This window comes from Schistocerca nitens, chromosome 1 (assembly GCF_023898315.1).
Source record: "Schistocerca nitens isolate TAMUIC-IGC-003100 chromosome 1, iqSchNite1.1, whole genome shotgun sequence".
Taxonomy (NCBI): Eukaryota; Metazoa; Arthropoda; class Insecta; order Orthoptera; family Acrididae; genus Schistocerca; species Schistocerca nitens.
Window position 1 is genome coordinate 188,545,709 of NC_064614.1, and position 20,465 is coordinate 188,566,173.

Genomic DNA, 20,465 nt, shown 5'->3' on the forward strand with positions numbered 1-20,465 from the left:
GAACAATGACAAGAAAGTAAAATAAAAATACATGGAACTTAGTTGGTTCAACAGCTATTGTCAGATAAAATGTGTAAAAATATTAAACATATAAGATAAATGAAAATCGTTTTGACAGTAAGTTGGGTTGCCCTCTCTGGGCCTGTTGGAGAACCATTTAGAAGTTACTGGTTGCCATGGTAAGTGTAAACACCATTCCAAAGATGTGGCAGGAGGCTACTCTCGAACGAGGTTGTTGTAATATCGACAGGCAAACACTGTCACGTCAGACGACGTACCATGAACTATTAGCAAAAAATGTAGTTGAGATTGTGTCTCCCTGTCTGACGCCTCTTCTCACAGGATTGTTTCCAGTGATGCTACCTTCCTTTAATCACAAATGTAGAGCGGCGATCCCGTAAATATAGCGGATTAAGTTGGTATGCCTGAAGTCAATGGGGGTTCTGTTCGTCGCCCTCGTTACTGCCCAGGTTTAGACTGTATCTACGACCTTCCGATATTCCATGAAGACTATGTGAAGTGGAATATTATACTCTATACATTTCTGTATCACAGTTCGCAACGCTTGGATATATAGAGAAAACACAGAGCTAGGAGCTTCATCAAGCGCACGATATTCTTCAGGTAACTTTACGTGTTGCGAGAAGGCACGTGTCCGGTCACTGCGTTGCATCTAAAGACATGGATGCGACTGTAAACCTCAGATTGGAGATACTTGCTACGAGTATTGCTCTCAGTAAGATTCCAGGATCCTACTGTAGAGCCGCAGGTAACATAAACAAGCGCTTTGCCCTTATGCGACTCAGGGGAAAGATATTCAAGCCTAATTTAGCATTAATTATTTAATATAATCCATTATGGAGTCGAGGTAGCAGTTGTCGTTATACTGGTTATCACTGTTAGCATTCAACCGCGATTCTGATACATATATATTAACAACGCGTTTCAAGAGACAATGCTCTCATCATCAGGTTGTAAACTCTATGTCTTTTTAGTCCGTTTAATTTCATGACATAGACTTTACAACCTGATGATGAGAGCATTGTCTCTTGAAACGCGTTGTTAAAATATATGTATAAGAATCGCGGTTGAATGCTAACAGTGATAACCAGTAACTAGCATTAATTAGCTCTTACAGAATTAAGTATACTAAATGAAACTCACCTTATAAGTGGCAGAAACTCTTAATATAGGAAGAACGGGAGTACTTGGGAGAGACTACATCTACTGGAACGATAGATTCACAAGATGATATTGGGACTTCGAAGAACAGAAGATGGTCATTTTAAGAGCTAACAAGGAACCGTATACCAACATAGAGGGAATCTCGGACATCACCAGGAAAAGAAGGAGCGCTGTCTCCGGACGCATCCTGGGAATGGACCATCACAGGTTAACATAAGAAGAAAAATGCGCTGGATCCAAGAGGTGCCAAGAGATCTGGAGGAAATGAGAACACAAGAACCAGAGATATAAAGCAGGGCGATTTTTAAATAAAAAATTCGAAAAACAAAATTATCATGGAAAGGATAGCGAAGAAGGTTCCAAAGTGAAAGAATCTTGGAAAAGGAGAAAGACCAGAAGAAACGAAACGGATCCGAACTTGGTCCTCAGATAGTCAAAACGAAAAGAAGAAGAAATGCTTGAATTTAAGCTTGCAAGAATGTTACACCATTGGCATTTTTCGAAAGTCATGAGAGACTACATGAGCTCCCTTTACTTCCTTATAACCAACAAAGATAACCAAAATCTTACCACAGACACTAAAGGAATGTAGAAAAACAGAAAACAGTGAAGAGCGAACGCTACATCTCCTATCGTTGTCTGTCTATTTTATTTAAAAATAACTCTATTCCGTCGAAAACACACAATGAAACCAACGAGAAATCTGTATCGTGGTCCATTGAAATTATTCTTTAAGTGGCCAGCGGAAGCGGTATAATACTGTAAAGATGTCGCTAGACAAGGACAAGAAACAACTTATCTTTGGACAATGCTGCGCGTTTAGCCTCTTTACTTGTAAGGAAAAACTGCTGTGAAGAAGCCGCCAAAGCGAAACATAATGATATTGCAATACTAGTAAAATTAGTGGTAAAATAAAAGTAGGGAGTTACAAAATACAAAATTTACATAGTAATAACTCTAAAGTGGACCATACCATTCAATAAAATAAATCACACTCCTCTCCAACTGCATTCTAGGCACAAATAGAAAATGTATGAGAAAAAATATGCACATCGCACTTTTTGTGTTTCCTTCCACTTGTTGTTCCAAATTAACAATCTCAAAGACAATAGTCCATCATTAAACTGAGCCGATAACTCTAAATGTTCTTGAGAATAAGAATCAAAGAGAAATCGAAGTCATAGCGCCGCTTCGTCGTCCCGACGGGTCATGGAGTACCGACCCGCCGCCGAGTCATCCTCTGCCATTCGGCGTCATTCGGATATGGTATAGGGGGACGTGGGGTTAGCACACTGCTCTCCAGCCTGTATTCGGCTTCACAGCCTATGAACAGCTACTTCTCAGTCGAGTCGCTCCTCAGCTTACGTCACGAGGCTGAGAGTATCCGGTCGCAGTACCACTCAGGATCGTTGACCACGTAGTTCAGGAGGCGAACAGTTATGGTGCTTCAAAATTGTACCTGTATCCTGGTCCAAAGAAGCGACAGATATACTTGCATCCTATGACAGCACTAGAAAATGGTATCAAACAGCTACCCTTTCGATATTGCTCCGTGTCTGATTTCCACACTTGCGAGAAAAAAAAATGCTGTAAGGAATCCTGTTATGCAAGATGCAATTGCATGCTTACTTGTAAAGTCTGGTGGTCTGTCAGTAAAAGGTATGCTTGGAAACCGAAAGATTGAGGTATCAAATCCCAGTCTAACTACGGTTTTTCTCAGTCTCCCTCTCAACGAAGAGAAGATTCGCCAGAAACGACACGTGGATTCTGCTTCCATATTACACTACAGGTCTCCTTTCCCCGCTTGTATTACTGGGGTAGGTTAAGGACACACAAGTCGCCGTAGCGGTGTCCAACTGAAAGACTTCCACCTGGCCACTGAACCATACGAAATGATTATCGTACTTCACTGCGTTACAATTTACTGTGCACTCACACATGTTAAAGCAGGTGCTCCACGCGTCGTCCTCGCATTGAGGTGCAATAGTACTCTCGTCTCGTCAGTGGCTTACGAAATATTTCGAATACGCCCGGATCATTTCGTAAATCTTGACAGGATTGTACAATTCGCTCCTCATCAGTGGGAGAGCTGTCCATTTCACTTCTCAGATGACCTCAGACATAAAAATATAAGGGATTGAGGTCAGGCGATGAGGTCAGGCAATCATGGAAGGCAGGGTGAAGGCGCTGCTTGAATTATATTAGTCCGTTAGATGTTGTCTTATATCAGCAGCAAAATCTGTTGGTGCCTTGTAATGCTGCCCCATCATGCATGTCCAATGGATGGAAGTTGAGTACCGTTAGGTGGGATAAAATCGTTTCATATAATTTTGTACCAAGAAGGACAATACTTCATGCCGAAGCAATGACGCTTTCGCAGTTAATCCCTCAATAGGCTTGTTTGCAGATCCATGCTTACTGCAACCATTTTTCTTCCATTGTCAGATAGTTCCACCGTATTAGTTTTTACTTTTAACTATAATAAACACTGTAGATCAGACCCCATCTAAGCTCCAGAGACGAAACCAAAATCCCATGTACATCTGACGTTCGACATCTCATAATACGAATCCCACACTTCAGTACGGTGTTAGTTCATGTACGTACATTCGCAAGCTACTTTTGTGACACTCACTACCATGAAACACATTTTTCCAGATACTTATTGAGGTAGGCCTCTGCTATTTCGTATCACACTTGCAAATCTGTGCGTAGAGTGCACTCGTTTATGGCAGCCGGAAAATCACGGACGGAAATCGGAGGCTCTGTTGGCGACCGTTACGGGTTCTGGCCTTGAGTCGTGATAGCACTCAGACTGCGGGTCAGCGACTCGAACGGCCCAAATGATGATCGTGCGACTACGGCATGACAGGGAAGATTTTAGGGAACGGTGGCTTCTCGGAACTCGTGAATACGAGGACCATCCTTGACGTCTGTATCAGCAGAATATGTGAAGCACTACTCGAGTTCGCGAAGCCTAATTGGCCACATGTTGGCGTCGAAGGCCAGAGTCGTTGTAGATATGCCCGCCGCAGACGCAGGCAGTAGAGGGGCAACACCCCGTGTGCTGCTGGGCAGCGTGACGCCGCACGCCGCGACCGTCCTATAAAAGGCCGGCTGCAGCCGTGGTCAGACAGTCCGCAACATGAGGTGCCTGACACAGATCGCTCTCGCAGCCGTGCTCTGCGTCCTCTTGCTCTCCTGGACGGGTAAGACCTCCCACAGCGAGCAGTTGTCATCAGTTTGACGTCTGTCGCACATATTCTTGGGATATGTAAAAAGATATCCATTCACAGGAGCCTGTAGAACAATGTTTCGTATCAATCAGATTCTGTTCAAGTCTGCTTCTAGGACTTCTATGTCCATTTACCCAAATGATCAAAAATAACATTTATTAACAGTCTATTTCATAGTTTGTTCCACAGATACTATTAATTTGTTCAAAGAAGTTATTTTCCTGCATGAAACTATTTTTATTTGAAATCTCTCTCATATATATATGAACACTTTTTAGTTTTGACGTAACATTTTACGAAAGTATCCCACATACGTGCTACAATTGAAAGGCAAGGCAGCAGCAGTCGGCCATTGCAGTGTAAACACTACCGACTACAGCTCCCACGCCAGACTCCGTAGTTATTTCAAGCCTTTCGATTGTTTACTTGTTCCACAAAAGACGTTCACTTAAACTCAGTAAACCCGCTGTAAGTTAACACATAGTTCCACTTACGAGAATCGAAACTAATCATGTGTCTAGATCGTATAAAATAGGGCTAAGATAAAAATTCAGCGTAGGCTTACCTTTTTGCTGCATATAACGACGGAGCACTGAGAGAGAGCTCTATATGGCCGTGATTACACTGCTATAGCCAATTCCAGGCGCCTTACCTTGCATTTACAGCTTCTGAGAGTAAAAGTGGTCCTATCACGCTTTCTTGAGCGACGCCGAATATTAATTCGTATTCCGATCAGAACTTACCTTCAAATTATGTACAGTCTAATTTTGTCAAGATGATTTCCCTCGTACATTTGGATTCCATATTTAAGTGTCATACGCTGATTTAATCTTTGCACATTGAGCTCTGCTCACGCTAGATTCTCCTTGATATTTGAGATCATGATTAAGAACACATAAATACCATTGCTATAAGATTTTTTTTCCTTTCGTAGAGTTATTCTTGTGACAGAGCTTAGTCTCCCTTCAGTTAACGTTTATTTCTTGCCGCCAATTTTCGGACAATGACAGGGACATTGGTGTACGTCGAACATCGAACCTCATAAGCTTTGTTTCGTGAAATGGACAGGGCAAGAGACAGGATTAGAGTTTAGCTTTCCGTCACCGATAACCTCTGTAGAGACAGAGTCAGACTCAGCTTAGGGTAGGAAAGGGAACGAAATCGGCCGTGCCTATTCCAGAAAATCAGCCTTAATCGATTTAGATAAACAACAAGAAGCTTAACTCTGGATTGTTGGAAAGGCGTTTGGAATCCTTTAGAATACGAGACTAGTGTATCAGCACTGTCCCATACCGATATTGTTTTTTGTTGTTTTACTGAGGTGCAGATGGGGAAAGAGTCGAGTGTTTGCCTGTAAGGGTAAGGAGAAACGCGTATAAATCATATTTATCTTTCCCGGGGTTCCAGATCATCCGTTGTTAACCTGAAGTTCAGGTACTATACAGATGGAGCTCTCATGTTCACGTCACAAGCTAGAGTTCAACGTGTTGCCCAGCACGATCATTTAAACCAATAGTATCCGATCTTAGTATGAACTACCAATAGCGTTCGTGTCTGGTGCAATGGATGCTGTTGTTTTTCTTAGGTTGAATAAAAAGTTGTTAACTAAACTCGAAATGCGTTAGGTTACGCAGTAGCGGAATCATGTTAACGATATGGCATACCTCAGTTGTGTACAGTTTAAAAGACTCACTTAAAAAAAAATTCTTAGACATTCCCACAATGTACTATACAACGCAAAAGCGTACTTCAAAATATTAAATGTTTAACAATAAAAGTGATGAGTGGAAAATAACGGCTAAATCCTTCTTTAGAGAAAAATGTTAATGCGTAATTTTCCATACAACATTGTTATTATTAAAACAGATAGTATTTTCAGATGTTAACGAATAAGTGCGTCCTGATAGTGTCACATACAGACCATATCGCAGAACATTAGTAATGAAATGTATTTTAAACAGATATACCAAATAATACATCCCATGACAGCTACATACTTTCTGTTCTATTTAACCACACAGCTGCCTTCTCTAAGATCTTACTCACAGCGATCACCCATCTCTGAAACGATCTTCCTCACTTTATCACATTGCAAAATAACTTCTCTATTGTCAAAAGACAATTACCGCCTTCTCTCCTAAATCAGAAAGACATCCGTCCTTGATTTCGAAAGTACCTGTTACTCCGTTAGAAACAATTACTCTCATTTCCCACAAGACTTTTCCATATCGTTTGCTGGTGTTGTCAACCTGCCTTTCTCTTTCTAGTAAGAAAGGAGTAGAAAATGTTGTATCTCATTATTGTAATCTTTCTCATATTTAAATTATATCTTGTTTTAAATTGTTACTATTATTATTAAATTTCTGGAACAATAATGCAAAAAGATTGGTGTATCTATAGAAATGGAGCGATGTTAGAGAGAGTATTAAGGGGTTAAACTGATCACGTCAAATAAATACTAACTAAAATCGGCGTTCGCCACTACACCACTCGCACATTTTCGCAGCGTCAGAACATCCGTCAAGTGTAAGGTCGTACATCTAAAGTGACCTGTCAGTTGCCAATGTCGTACGTAGAGTCATTATTGAATCTGTGATTGCAAGAGAATCTCATGTAGTCCTTTCTTTGCCAATGCAGGCGGAACTTTGCTACGTGTCCAAAAAGAGTTGTCTGCACTGGACACAACGTGATTAAAATCACTTCTACATGGTAAATAAGTAGTCTAAGAAATATCTTAATGTAGCATATTGTCACGAATAGTATCCTTTCTGGCGTGTATTAATTTTCTGCTATTCCGATGGAGGTGTCAGCAAACAGAATGACATGAAGCACTGTGAAAAGTGACTCGTCTTTCTGTGGCCCATGGCTCAGCAAGGAGAGAAGAAACGAAATATTTTAGACGTAAATCAAGTCATTTTAAAGTAATAATCTAAATTAAGGTGACGATTGTGGTACATATTTTCATTGCACATCGCTTGATAGAGATAGGATGGAAATTTTGAGTTTTTGTCATGCAGAAACGTCAGTGAACAGTTCAGTTCCTAGAGAATCAACAGAATTAACATCCTGTAGAACTATGAGGAAACATTACCACAAACATAGCCGACAATAATCTGAGTAATGAAATAAAGTTAAGTGCTACTGAATACATATTCGGATATCACTTTGATTTATTAAATGAAATTGATTATGTTTATGACGTGACAAGAACGTTAGCAGTTTGATTAAGCTTTTGCCTATTTTATGTTTCCTGAAAAGATATATATTTACTTCGTCGTCGCACCAAAACGGCGACGTACAGTCATGGCGAGGACGTGGTTCGCTGAAGTACGAATACACACAGTCCGACAACTGTACGGCGAGACAAGGAAAACAGTTTAAGGACTTCAGCAAGTGTGTGACCATTCACCCCTTTGTGTGTTTCTGTGCGTGATTGTGTTTGTGAATCTGCGTTCGCCAGCACCATTTCGTATGAGGGACTAGGTTGCTATGGTATGTTCATAAGGAAGATGTGAGTGGGTTGCTTTGAATTCAGGAAACTAATTGATCGTTGTCAAACTTAATAAGCGATTTACAGCATTTGTTTCTTGACAGTTTAGCAACATTTAGAATAGCGTTATGTTCCTCTGCGAGTAAATGAAATAGAGCCATTTCAATCTCAAACTACTTTTTATGTTCTTAATTTGGGCACCAAATCTGAACAGCATCTCCAGTTCTCATACTTTCCAAAATTATAATTGTTAGTTAAATACTTTCCTTCACCATGTAACAAATGAAATCTTCTAGATGCTGCACCGACGCCAGACGCCAATGAAGAAGCGGTAAAGATTCACGAAGAGAAGGTACCCTCTGAAGAAGTCCCAGCTGCTCTTCAGACTGCAGAAGGTACGCTTAAAATCTAATGGTAAATGTGTGTACACAGTATCTAGATTACACTTACCACTCTTCTTATAGATACATATATTACTAATCTCTACATCCCTCTCTTGGAATCAGGTACTTGTGAGAACAGATTTTCTACAGCATATCTTCTCCTGAACATTTCATTGCTCTTATCATTTCTTGGATGGGAGAAATACTGAATTCCCCATATAATTTGATTCGCATTTCGTCTCATGAATTTATATGAGAAGGACATGAACTTCTTCGGAGTCTCGCCAGTCCCTGTCATATAAAATCTTCTTGTAACAAAACAGTATTCTATGTGGATAGAAGCAATATTTTCTGAATATGTCCTCAGGAATCCTTGAAACAACGCAATATTTTATTCTGAAAATGATTGAAAGTACTACATATTAATAATTTCTTGATGGATTTGTTTAGTTTCTTTATTAATGAGTCGATATTACGCTCCTAAAATTCACCTACTGCACTGCAAAAACTCTTAAGGCCGTCATACGGGCTGACTTGGAGCAGGAGAGGCACCACAGGACATTTTAATTTCCACTGTCTATACTTTTGCAAATAAATTCATTAAAGTTTGCCAGTATGAGCAGGAAGGATTCAGGATTCACACTCATAGTAGCGGAAGTTCAAAAACATAACAAAACAATTTTTTTTACATGTGAAATTTCATCATTTTTTACTTACTATTGGCTGCATCTGTTGCTATAGGTACACTTTTCTTCATAAGTAAGAGAGATTATTCGATGAATTTTGCGCAGCATACAACCCATACTTAGAGGTGTATGATTAAAAACGAATAACTACATGTTTACAAATTATTAGAAGAAATTGGCAACTGATACTGTAGGAAAAGCAGAGCTGTACATGTGTCAGGAAAAGCAAGCTATGAGTCAGGCATGATGTTATAGTAAATTAAATAATACTCAACTGTACCGAGCATTACAAACTGAACGAGACAATTACTAAATGATTAAATAAAATATGGAAGTCAAGCAGTCTGGAGTACCACACATAAATACCACAATTTTTTAATTCTGTCTGGGAGAACGGACAATATTGTGCCAAAAGTATCTTAAAAATTGTTCCAACTTGTGGTTCTGATCAAGGTTTTTTGGAAGTGTCTGTCATTTTTAAAGAAAATATTGGAACTGGAAATACCCTACTGTTTATTCTCAACTAAGAACACCTACGGTGCCTCTATCAGTTAGCATGGTATTTGGCTGAAGAGAAGGGAGGCTTTAAAATAAAAAGGATTTCAAAAACCCCATGCTACGCCTTTGGAGTATATAGTATTGAGTGGAACCGCAGGGAGTGCTTTGTAATGTACCTCATCCACTCTAGGTATAATGTCTATTTGGAATCTATGTTCTCATAGCAGACATCCCCCTACAAACGTTACCTTCAAAATGGTTCAAATGGCTCTGAGCACTATGGGACGTAACAGCCACGGTCATCAGTCCCCTAGAACTTAGAACTACTTAAACCTAACTAACGTAAGGACATCACACAACACCCAGTCATCACGAGGCAGAAAAAAATCCCTGACCCCGCCAGGGATCGAACCCGGGAACACGGGCGCGGGAAGCGAGAACGCTCCCGCACGACCACGAGCTGCGTACAAACGTTACCTTCGTCGGGGTAACTACGAAACGGCAACAAATATTATTTATATGACTGCTTCTTTTCTCAAGGTCCGATCAGTCGAGGAATAACAACCACAGTGAAAATCCGGTGACGCTTTGTGCAGGTGTGTTGTGCAGTGTCTCTAGTATGCTGTCGATCGCACTTTTCAGTTCTGAGCGCACAGAGAGCACATAAAGATGTCTAGAACTACTGAGTTCCCCGCCAAGTGTGAAGCGCATGCTGTCATTCGGTTTCTTCATGCTGACGGGTTCCACCTGATTGTAGGCAGTCCACACAGCGTAAAGGTCACGCGTGTCAGCAAAATGTGGGAGTGGTGCAGGAACTTTGAAGCAGGACGCACAGACGTTCATGTTGCAGGCGGTCAGAGAAGGAAGTGAGTGTCAGGCGATGGTCTCGTTCAGCGAGTGGATCGTCTGGAAAGAGCAGTTCAGAACAACCTAAGAGGACTGTTGTTATCAGGCGTTGTCCTTCATCACGACAATACTCGTCTGCATACCGCAGTTGCAACAAAGGCGTTCTTGCAGCGTTTGCAATGGAAAGTGTTTGATCAACCACCATACAGCCCGGAATTGGCTGCTTTTGATTTTAATCTCTTTGCTCACACAAACCACAGGATATAAGGCCAGCATTTTGGCACACACAACGAGCTTCATGTCAGCGTTGGAAATTGACGAAAAGCACATGCAGCTACCTCCTATGACGAGGGTATTGGAAAGATAGAACAACGCTACGACAAATGTCTAAGTCGGAGCGGCTAATATGTACAGAAGTATCTGGCAGCTGTAGCTGAATGTTGCAAATAAAACATTTGTGAGTTTCACTGTGGTTTCCATTTTGTGACCAAAAGGATCTCAGAAAGAAAATAAGCCCTAGTACATTAATGACGAGGACATAAATATTATCCTTCGATGAGTGCTATGAAATAAATCCAATGGTTCAGTAGATGAAATAATTTGGTTCACAAAGACCATTCCAGGACTCAAATACCTATGATTTATATATGCGGACTGAAGAAATGAAACAAATTTTGTACTAAGACCAGGATTAGAGCCCAGGCCTCCTGCCCACAAAGCAGCTGCGCTAACGACTACGCCACCCTGCCACAGAGGTTTCTTCACTCCATGGACTACCCTAGCTAGCCTCCCTCCTCAATCAAAATTCCCATTCACGCCTCAGTCCGTTTTGTATTCCCCCTAAACTCGAACAACGTTGCACAGGCTCTCCAACTGCATTGGAACAGTTTTTGATGTTGCTGGGCAACAGTCATACAATAAAACTTTCTGGCAGATTAAAACTGTGTGCGGTACCGAGACTCGAACTCGGGACCTTTGCCTTTGGCAGGCAAGTGTTCTACCATCTGCGCTACCCAAGCACGACTCACGCCCAGTCGTCACAGCCTTACTTCCGCCAGTACCTCATATCCTACTTTCCGAACTTCACAGAAGCTCTTCGCAGGGGAGCTTCTGTGAAGTTTGGAAAGTAGGAGACGAGGCACTGGCGGAAGTAAGGCTGTGACGACTGGGCGTGAGTCGTGCTTGGGTAGCGCAGATGGTAGAGCACTTACCCGCCCACCGACGTCTGTGGCACACATACCACCTCCGATGTCACATATCGGCCATTTCTTTTTGGAATTTAGTTACATATGCACCGAGCTCCCCAGGAACAGGAAGACGACCATCCGCGATATCTACCGCCTTCTCCGAAAGTCCCCACCCAGAAACCCCGTTGAAACACGCCATCCCCATGTTTCATGGCCTACAGTTTGGAAAACGATCCACCAGCCGTATCACACCACTGACATCACCGCAATATGGTACCTTCTCGTCGACGGCAAGTATACTACAAGACAGAAACTGCATCGCTGGTGGACTCATCCCTGTGCCTCAAGTGCAATGTCGAAGATACAGATTTACATCGTTTTGAGTGTGGGCCAGCAGCAGCTGTCTGGACCCTCGTACAGAAGATTGTGGCTTTCTACCTCCGAGTACCACCACATCACATTTCTCCTAACATGATGATATATCCCGACACTACCTACTTTCCATCGTCTAAGTGGCACGCCATCACATGGATCAGTCGCATGGCTATCAACTACCTCTTCCGGGACGACATCGTCGATCCGGCGGACTTTTGAACACGCCTCCAGGTACATCACCACAGCCTTCGCCGACATCGACACTCTCGGGGTACTTTCGCGAACTATTTACAGAGTATTTTCGCCAACCCGCCTCCAAGCTGGAATCTCAACGAACCGTGCCATCCAAGACTAGAAGATCCCACGTTCCCCTTTTAATGGTCAATGATAGAATGCACTTTGTTCTGATGGCGCGCCAAAGTGGAGCATGTCGCGGAAAGTATTCCTAATTTATTTCACTTCTCCTTTCTCGTCCGCTTTTAAGTTTTTTCCCTTACATATGTTTATCCTTTTCTTCCTCCTGTGTTACCCCGTAAAAGTAACATAAAAAGAAAGTTGGGTTGCTGCTGATGGTGAGACTGTATACTCATATACGTTAACTAAAAAAAAAAAAAGATTGTTTGCGAAAATATAGCCACCTATTTATGTTTTACGATTTTAAGGGATATTGTGTTTTTTATGATGAACTTCGTCTTTATTTTCATATACTAGAGGTTTTTATTTTTTTCTCATTATCTGCAATTTTGTTCATGTAATAGGTGTTTGTTCTCTTCGTAAAAAAATAATAATAATAATAATCAGCCCACCCTCCGCTGCAGAGTGAAAATCTCATTTTGGATTCATAAAATGCTTTTTAAATGAACACACCGCCATTTCACTCTATTGTTGTTTATTTAATTACAACCAAGCTTTCGGCCATTTATGCCATTTTCAAGAAAGATGGCCAATTTTGAGCTTGATGTCCTGCAATATATATTAATGACATAAACTCAGTCATTTGAAAGTGGCATAAAACATCGAAACCTGGGTCATAATTAAATAAACAATACAGTCAAATGGCGGGTGTTCATATATATATATATATATATATATATATATATATATATATATATATATATATATATATATATATGAACAGTCCCGACCTTGGTACAAATTTCCATTCGCCGCTCTGCATACGTACACAAAAGATTCGAGGTTTGCTTTATAATTGGTTCGTGAATTTTTTTTGCCAGTTTTTGTTTCTTTTATTCTCAGTAGTGCTTTGTGTACGTAAATCATCGTGTTGTACGCACTCCCACCTGTAACAGGATGAGTTCAGTTCACAGGTAAGATAACGGCAAGGTCAAAGGAACAAACCTTCACACAGCTTGAAGTTCAAAGTACCTTTCTGGGGCATTCACAGTGATTTTTAGCGCACACATTTAACGGCACTGATGACACGATTACCCCCGCAGGTGAAGCAGCAGCACGTGTAAAGCGTGGAGGCGGCGGGTGTAACGTTTGTGGAGGTGGCGGCCACGGGGGCGGCCACGGGATCGGCCACGGGGGCGGCCACCACGGGGGCGGCCACCACGGGGGCGGCGGCTTTGGGGGCGGTCTCAGCGGCAGCCACTCCCAGAGCAGCTCCCAGGCCTCCAGCTCCAGCTCCAGCGGCAGCTTTGGGGGCGGCTTTGGCGGCGGCAAGTTGTGAGTAACAGCACCCACAGTTCCTGCACCTAATACTATTGCACAAACGACACGGACGTGTTGAACAAAACCGTACTCACAGGAAGGTATAATCTACATCTACATCTACATCCATACTCCGCAAGCCACCTGTCGGTGTGTGGCGGAGGGTACCCTGAGTATATCGGTTCTCCCTTCTATTCCAGTCTCGTATTGTTGTCTGTATGCTTCTGTGTGGGCTCTAATCTCTCTGATTTTATCCTCATGGTCTCTTCGCGAGATATACGTAGGAGGGAGCAATATACTGCTGGACTCTTCGGTGAAGTTATGTTCTCGAAACTTTAGCAAAAGCCCGTACCGAGCTACTGAGCGTCTCTCCTGCAGAGTCTTCCACTGAAGTTTATCTATCGTCTCCGCAACGCTTTCGCGATTACTAAATGATTCTGTAACGAAGCGCGCTGCTCTCCGTTGGATCTTCTCTATCTCTTCTATCAACCCTATCTGGTACGGATCCCACACCGCTGAGCAGTATTCAAGCAGTGGGCGAACAAGCGTACTGTAACCTACTTCCTTTGTTTTCGGATTGCATTTCCTTAGGATTCTTCCAATGAATCTCAGTCTGGCATCTGCTTTACCGACGATCAACTTTATATGATCATTCTATTTTAAATCACTCCTAATGCGTACTCCCAGATAATTTATGCAATTAACTGCTTCCAGTTGCTGACCTGCTATTTTGTAGCTAAATGATAAGGGATCTATCTTTCTATGTATTCGCAGCACATTACACTTGTCTACATTGAGATTCAATTGCCATTCCCTGCACCATGCGTCAATTCGCTGCAGATCCTCCTGCATTTCAGTACAATTTTCCATTGTTACAACCTCTCGATACACCACAGCATCATCTGCAAAAAGCCTCAGTGGTTTTATTTGCCTTCCATAGAAATCTCTCTCACTCCTGTAAATGGTCAATTTTTAACACATTCGCTTTTACTGCTTTTAAGTATTTGTCATTGAACAGCCATCAGATAACGTAACATACTGAAGAAGAACTGTGAGGGACGCAAGCAGAATATCATTTATTCTAAATTTATTCACATTTATTAATCAGTCACAATCCTCTTTTTCGGTACTTGGAGCACTTTGCCACCTTTGTGTTTTACGTGCGAAATGTCTTCGGACTGATCATGAGGGAATGAAGTCACAAAAAGGCCACGTAATGATGACTGTAACTATCGAAAACAGTAGTGGCAGTTTTAATTTAAAAAACTGTGAATATGATTGAGAAATAAAGGTTAACAGACATACAATTTTATAACTGCAGTAGCTCTGGCCACTTAATGACAGTTTCCTGTTGGTTACAATTAAATTACAGCTATTCACAGAGGTCCATTGCGGACTGTAAGTACCGTATGGCAAATATTATAATGCGTTAATGAGGAACGGATTTACGATGGAAAAATTATTTTCATCTTTGGCCACTAAGTGCATATCTGGCGCTGTTTGTGCTAGAAAGACGTACACAAATGTTTCAGTATGTAATAGATTAGGAATGGGACATGGGCAGAAAAGGTCAAACAAGTGAGAAAGGCATAATTTTGATCTTATTATTAACCTCCACTTTCACAATTCGTCCCCTATGAGCAAAGCAGATGTCTGCGAGACGCTGTACAGTACCAGGTATGCACTTGGTGGCTAAACTTGGAATTAATTTTTTTGCAGCATAAATCGGTTCCATACTGCACTAGCATATTTACCAAGTTTCGCTGCCATTCGATAGTTAAGGCCTACACTGGACATCCAAGAATAGCTCAATTTTATTTATAACCACCATGAATGAATAGCTGATTCTATGTTCTGAGTATTATCTTGTTACTTTATACTGCTTTATAGAGGTAAAGCGTGAAAGAACGACAATCAAAGATGACGATTACTCCTTATTTTATATTATGACACAAGAATATGCATTTTCGTCCAAGTTGATAGGACAAAACCTATGTTGGGACACCAATCCATTTATTAGTCTGTTACAAAGGCATTACCAAAGTACTCTTGTATACTATATGCTAAGCAACTGCAACTACCACAGAAATTAAGCTAGAATACTGTGGTATTAAAGTATTCTGCAAAAATGTTAAGCGATAATTCTAAATACATTGATAACTTACAGTATACGTAAAACTGATAATGCAATATTTAACTTAAGGTGCTAGGTTCATAACACATAAGCCAAATACCTACATTACATTTTTGGATACTTATACATTTTTGAATGAAGCGTGGACGCGTAGCAACGACTGAAACGTCAATCATGCACTTTCAGTAGTGCTAATGCAGATGGGACTGTGTTATCTGATAGATCTTGTAGGACATAAAAAATTATACAGTTACATAATGTGTTCCACATTTAGTTATAGTAATGTATTCGAAGGAACTGAACAGAAAAATAAAGTAACCTAAATCATTAAACATATACTTTCATCGAACGGTATAGATTTGAAGAAAACTGAATGATATATATTTCCTTTCTTTGTTTCAGTGGCCATGGAAAGTGAGAAGTCTGGACGTGATCGCTTGCCTCTTTTGTTTAATGGTGCCGTTGTAGCCTGGAACAAATAAACTACTATCTTAACATTAATGAATCCTGTTTCATTCTTCCCCAATTCTATAAGCTAGGAAAACCGTATTCTCGCTAAAGACACGTAGTTTAACAAGCAGTCAGGAAATAGTCATCTACAAGGTAAATCAGCGAAGGGGTCGATGATATGTCGGATGTCAAAGCAAATATATTACAAGGAAAAGATAGTCATATCAGATAACAAAATAAAGACAATATGGGATATAGTGAAGGAGGAGACCGGTAGAACCAGACATGAAGAGGAACAAATAGCATTAAGAGTAAATGATACATTGGTGACAGATGTGTATAGTGTTGCAGAACTTTTTAACAAACATTTTATAACTGTTACTGAAAAGATGGGGTTGTCAGGTTCGGTAGATGCTGCTATGGATTACCTTAGACCAGACATTTCAAGTAACTTCCTTAATATGAATTTGACCCTCACTACCCCAACAGAAATAATGTCCATCATAAAATCTTTAAAATCAAAAACATCTAGTGGGTATGATGAAATATCAACAAAGTTAATTAAAGAATGTGATTCTGAGCTAAGTAACATATTAAGCTATCTGTGTAACCAGTCGTTTATTAGTGGAATATTTCCTGAATGGCTGAAATATGCTGAAGTTAAGCCACTGTTTAAGAAGGGAGATAAAGAAATAGCATCAAATTTCCGTCCAATTTCACTGTTGCCAGCATTCTCAAAAATTTTCGAAAAAGTAATGTACAGTCGTCTTTATAACCATATTATCTCAAATAACATACTGTCAAAGTCACAGTTTGGATTTCTAAAAGGTTCTGATATTGAGAAGGCTATCTACACTTACAGTGAAAATGTGCTTAATTCATTAGACAAAAAATTGCAGGCAACTGGTATATTTTGTGATCTGTCAAAGGCATTTGACTGTGTAAATCACAATATCCTTCTAAGTAAACTAGAATATTATAGTATAACAGGAAATGCTGCAAAATGGTTCAAATCTTATATCTCTGGCAGGAAACAAAGGGTGTTATTAGGAAAGAGACATGTATCAAGCTATCAGGCCTCATCCAACTGGGAACTAATTACATGTGTGGTCCCACAAGGTTCTATTTTGGGGCCCTTACTTTTTCTTGTGTATATCAATGACCTTTCATCAGTAACATTACCAGATGCCACGTTTGTTTTGTTTGCCGATGATACAAACATTGCAATAAATAGCAAGTCAAATGTAGTCTTAGAAAGATCAGCCAATAAAATATTTGTGGACATTAATCACTGGTTCCTAGCCAATTCTTTGTCACTAAACTTTGAAAAAACACACTACATGCAGTTCAGAACTTGTAAGGGGTGTCCCAAGAGTATATGTCTAACATACGATGACAAGAAGATAGAAGAAGTGGACAGTGTTAAATTCTTGGGATTACAGCTTGATAATAAATTCAACTGGGAGGAGCACACCACAGAACTGCTGAAGCGTCTTAACAAATCTCTGTTTGCAATGCGAATTTTGTCAGACATAGGGGATATAAAAATGAAAAAGCTGGCATACTATGCTTACTTTCATTCCATAATGTCATATGGGATTATTTTTTGGGGTAATTCATCAAGCCAAGCTAAAGTTTTCCGGGCACAAAAACGTGCAGTGAGAGTTATATGTGGCGTGAACTCAAGAACATCCTGCAGAAGCCTGTTTAGGGAACTAGGGATAGTAACTACTGCTTCCCAATATATTTATTCCTTAATGAAATTTGTCATTAAAAATATATCACTTTTTCAAACCAACAGCTCAATTCATGGAATCAATACTAGAAATAAGAATAATCTTCACAAGGATTTAAAGTCACTTAGTCTTGTACAAAAAGGTGTGCATTATTCAGGAACACACATTTTCAATAACTTGCCAGCAGCCATAAAAAGCTTAACAACCAATGAAATTCAGTTTAAGAGAAGCCTAAAGGATTTATTGGTGGCCAACTCCTTCTACTCCATTGATGAATTTCTTAGTAAAACCAACTGATTTGTATATAAGTACAACATAACTTCTGCACAATTTCAGTGCAGTAATGTCTTCATTGAAAATTTGTGTGTGTGTGTGTGTGTGTTAGTATAATCTAACTTCTGCACCATTTCAGTGCAGTAATGTGTTCATTGTAAATAAGTATTACAGTAGTTGTATTACCTTATAAATAAATAAAAAACTTTTTTATTTTAAATTCAGTGCATTAGTATTTGTAAAATGACTCTTAGTGTTCATTAAAAAATGACGATCATTCCACTTGGGACCTGTGGAATGGTACATTAGCGTATTTGTTTTAGTTGTAAATATTTGTCATGTATTGTTGTTTTTCTGACATGTTCCACATCCTGGAGGACCTCCTCACTACGGATCAATTGGAATGAAAGTAAATCTAATCTAATCTAATATGAAATTCAAGAAGAACGCTTCGTGTACGTTCTGCAACAAAGTAGCTACACAATATGTGAAACACCCGAAACAATATTATGTTCGTTGTTCAGGCTGTTGCTGACAGAAACTTAAGTCTGATTAAGACATACATACGTCAGACGCATCTGTCTCCGTGTCTGAGATATGCCTTTGCATTGGCGCTCGACTACGAGGTCGCAGGATCGAATCCTGTTCTTGGAAATAAAATTTTGTCACTAGGTAATGATGTGCTTCTGGGTGTGCTGTGCAGTTGTTGTTTCCATTTCATTAATCGAAACAACTCGGCTGAACAGCTGGAAAAACGTCAGTAATCTGAAAGAACTGTTTTGAAAACAAGAGCGCTGAATAATACTTTTATTTCATGATGACCGGTTTCGTCAGAAGTTTGTTGTTGCCATCTGTCCTTCGGAAAATTGAAGTGCATACGTCTCAATCATATGCATGTACTCTGCTTGAAAATTCCTAAGGAACAGAGACAGTGTTGGACACGAATAATCACAGACAATGATGGACTACATTAAACACAGTACGTACTTAATGGAGATTGTAATCTCCCCATTCTTCCTAATTCCATCTACTGTCCACATTAGTTTACTTAGCTTGTCATGTAGAGTTGGCTCCAGTTCTCCTTATCCAGCGCTCTGATTCTTGAAGCTGAACACGTCAAATTTTATGTGCTGATTGTTGGATTGATCTAAATTTGAAGGTTGTTGTTGCAGAATTTTCTTTTTTATGTAAATCTATTGTCTCACTTTTTAGTATATCATACAGTCTTTTGATTTTTCACATTAACAGAGCCGAAATTACATTGTCCACACATAATACAAAATTACGTATGATCACATCAGAGGCATGATTACGACTATCACACTTTGCGGAAATAACTATATTCAAAAGGGTTTACAAGTTTATAACATCGATACCAAAACATTGTCTAAAGTAATTCATTTTCATAAATTTTAACATAACGAAAGTTTTGAGAAAAGCTACTGAAATAATATTGACCTGTCCAAAATTCGAAAAATAATACAGGTATCGACAACTACTATTGAGGGAATGTAATGCTAGAGGAGGATGTTCCGTTACAAGGTGGAGTGATATATTTACAACAAAAAATGGTACAGATACCACCACATAGGAAAGCAAGTTAACAGATATAAATAACGTTCATGTTTGACACAGATCAGGCTCCCAACATAATGGTCGATACCGGACTCTCAGTAAGGGATATGCCCTCCTCGGGCGCTTATGAATATTTAGCACCTGTTATTCATGCTGCCCACCAAACTGTTGACGAACTTCAGAGCATATTGTCCCACTCTCTCTCAAAGCGATTTTCTATTTTTGCACGATTCTGGGAGGGGGCGTTCGTTGATAAACACGTCTGTGAAGAGAGTCCCAGGCATGCTACATGGGATTTAGGTCCACGAATTACGCAGACCATTCTATACGTTCAATATATTTATGTTTCAGTGTATCCGACACCCCAGTGGTTCTGTGTGGGCAGGCATTGTCGGCCATAAACAGGAAGTCGGAACCCACAGCAAGTCTGAACACACGGACATGATCTAGAATCCCTGCAATGCCTCTGTGCTGTAACACTGCAGCGGGTGAAGATATGCATCGGTGTTCACCCACTGTGCATAATACCTTCCCACTCTACAACGACTAGGCCATACCGATGACGTTCATGGACATTCTCCGGTGTACAACGTGTTTCTTTCTCTCTCCACACTAACTGATGTTCTGAATCATTTGCTAATATGAAGCGGGACTCGTCGGAGAACAACTCTCTGGACCCCTATTGCTGGCCCAATCAACATACTCCCGACGCCAGCGAAGTCTTTCTCGACGATGAC

The 20,465-nt window shown here is 40.3% G+C and overlaps 1 protein-coding gene across 1 annotated transcript; it reads left to right on the forward strand.

The window, feature by feature from the left end:
• Positions 1–4,238: 4,238 nt before the first annotated feature.
• Positions 4,239–16,195, forward strand: LOC126245150 (keratin, type II cytoskeletal 1-like). The gene is made up of 4 exons (XM_049948293.1): positions 4,239–4,394; positions 8,208–8,306; positions 13,344–13,575; positions 16,097–16,195. The coding sequence occupies exons 1-4, from the start codon at positions 4,331–4,333 to the stop codon at positions 16,110–16,112; spliced, it is 411 nt and encodes a 136-aa protein (XP_049804250.1). The 5' UTR covers positions 4,239–4,330; the 3' UTR covers positions 16,113–16,195.
• The last annotated feature ends 4,270 nt before the right edge of the window (positions 16,196–20,465 follow it).

Coding starts and splice junctions, on each gene's coding strand:
- LOC126245150 (XM_049948293.1), top strand. CDS start 4,331: ATGAGGTGCCTGACACAGATCGCTCTCGCAGCCGTGCTCTGCGTCCTC. Junction 4,395..8,207: donor CCTCTTGCTCTCCTGGACGG/GTAAGACCTCCC, acceptor GAAATCTTCTAG/ATGCTGCACCGACGCCAGAC. Junction 8,307..13,343: donor TGCTCTTCAGACTGCAGAAG/GTACGCTTAAAA, acceptor TTACCCCCGCAG/GTGAAGCAGCAGCACGTGTA.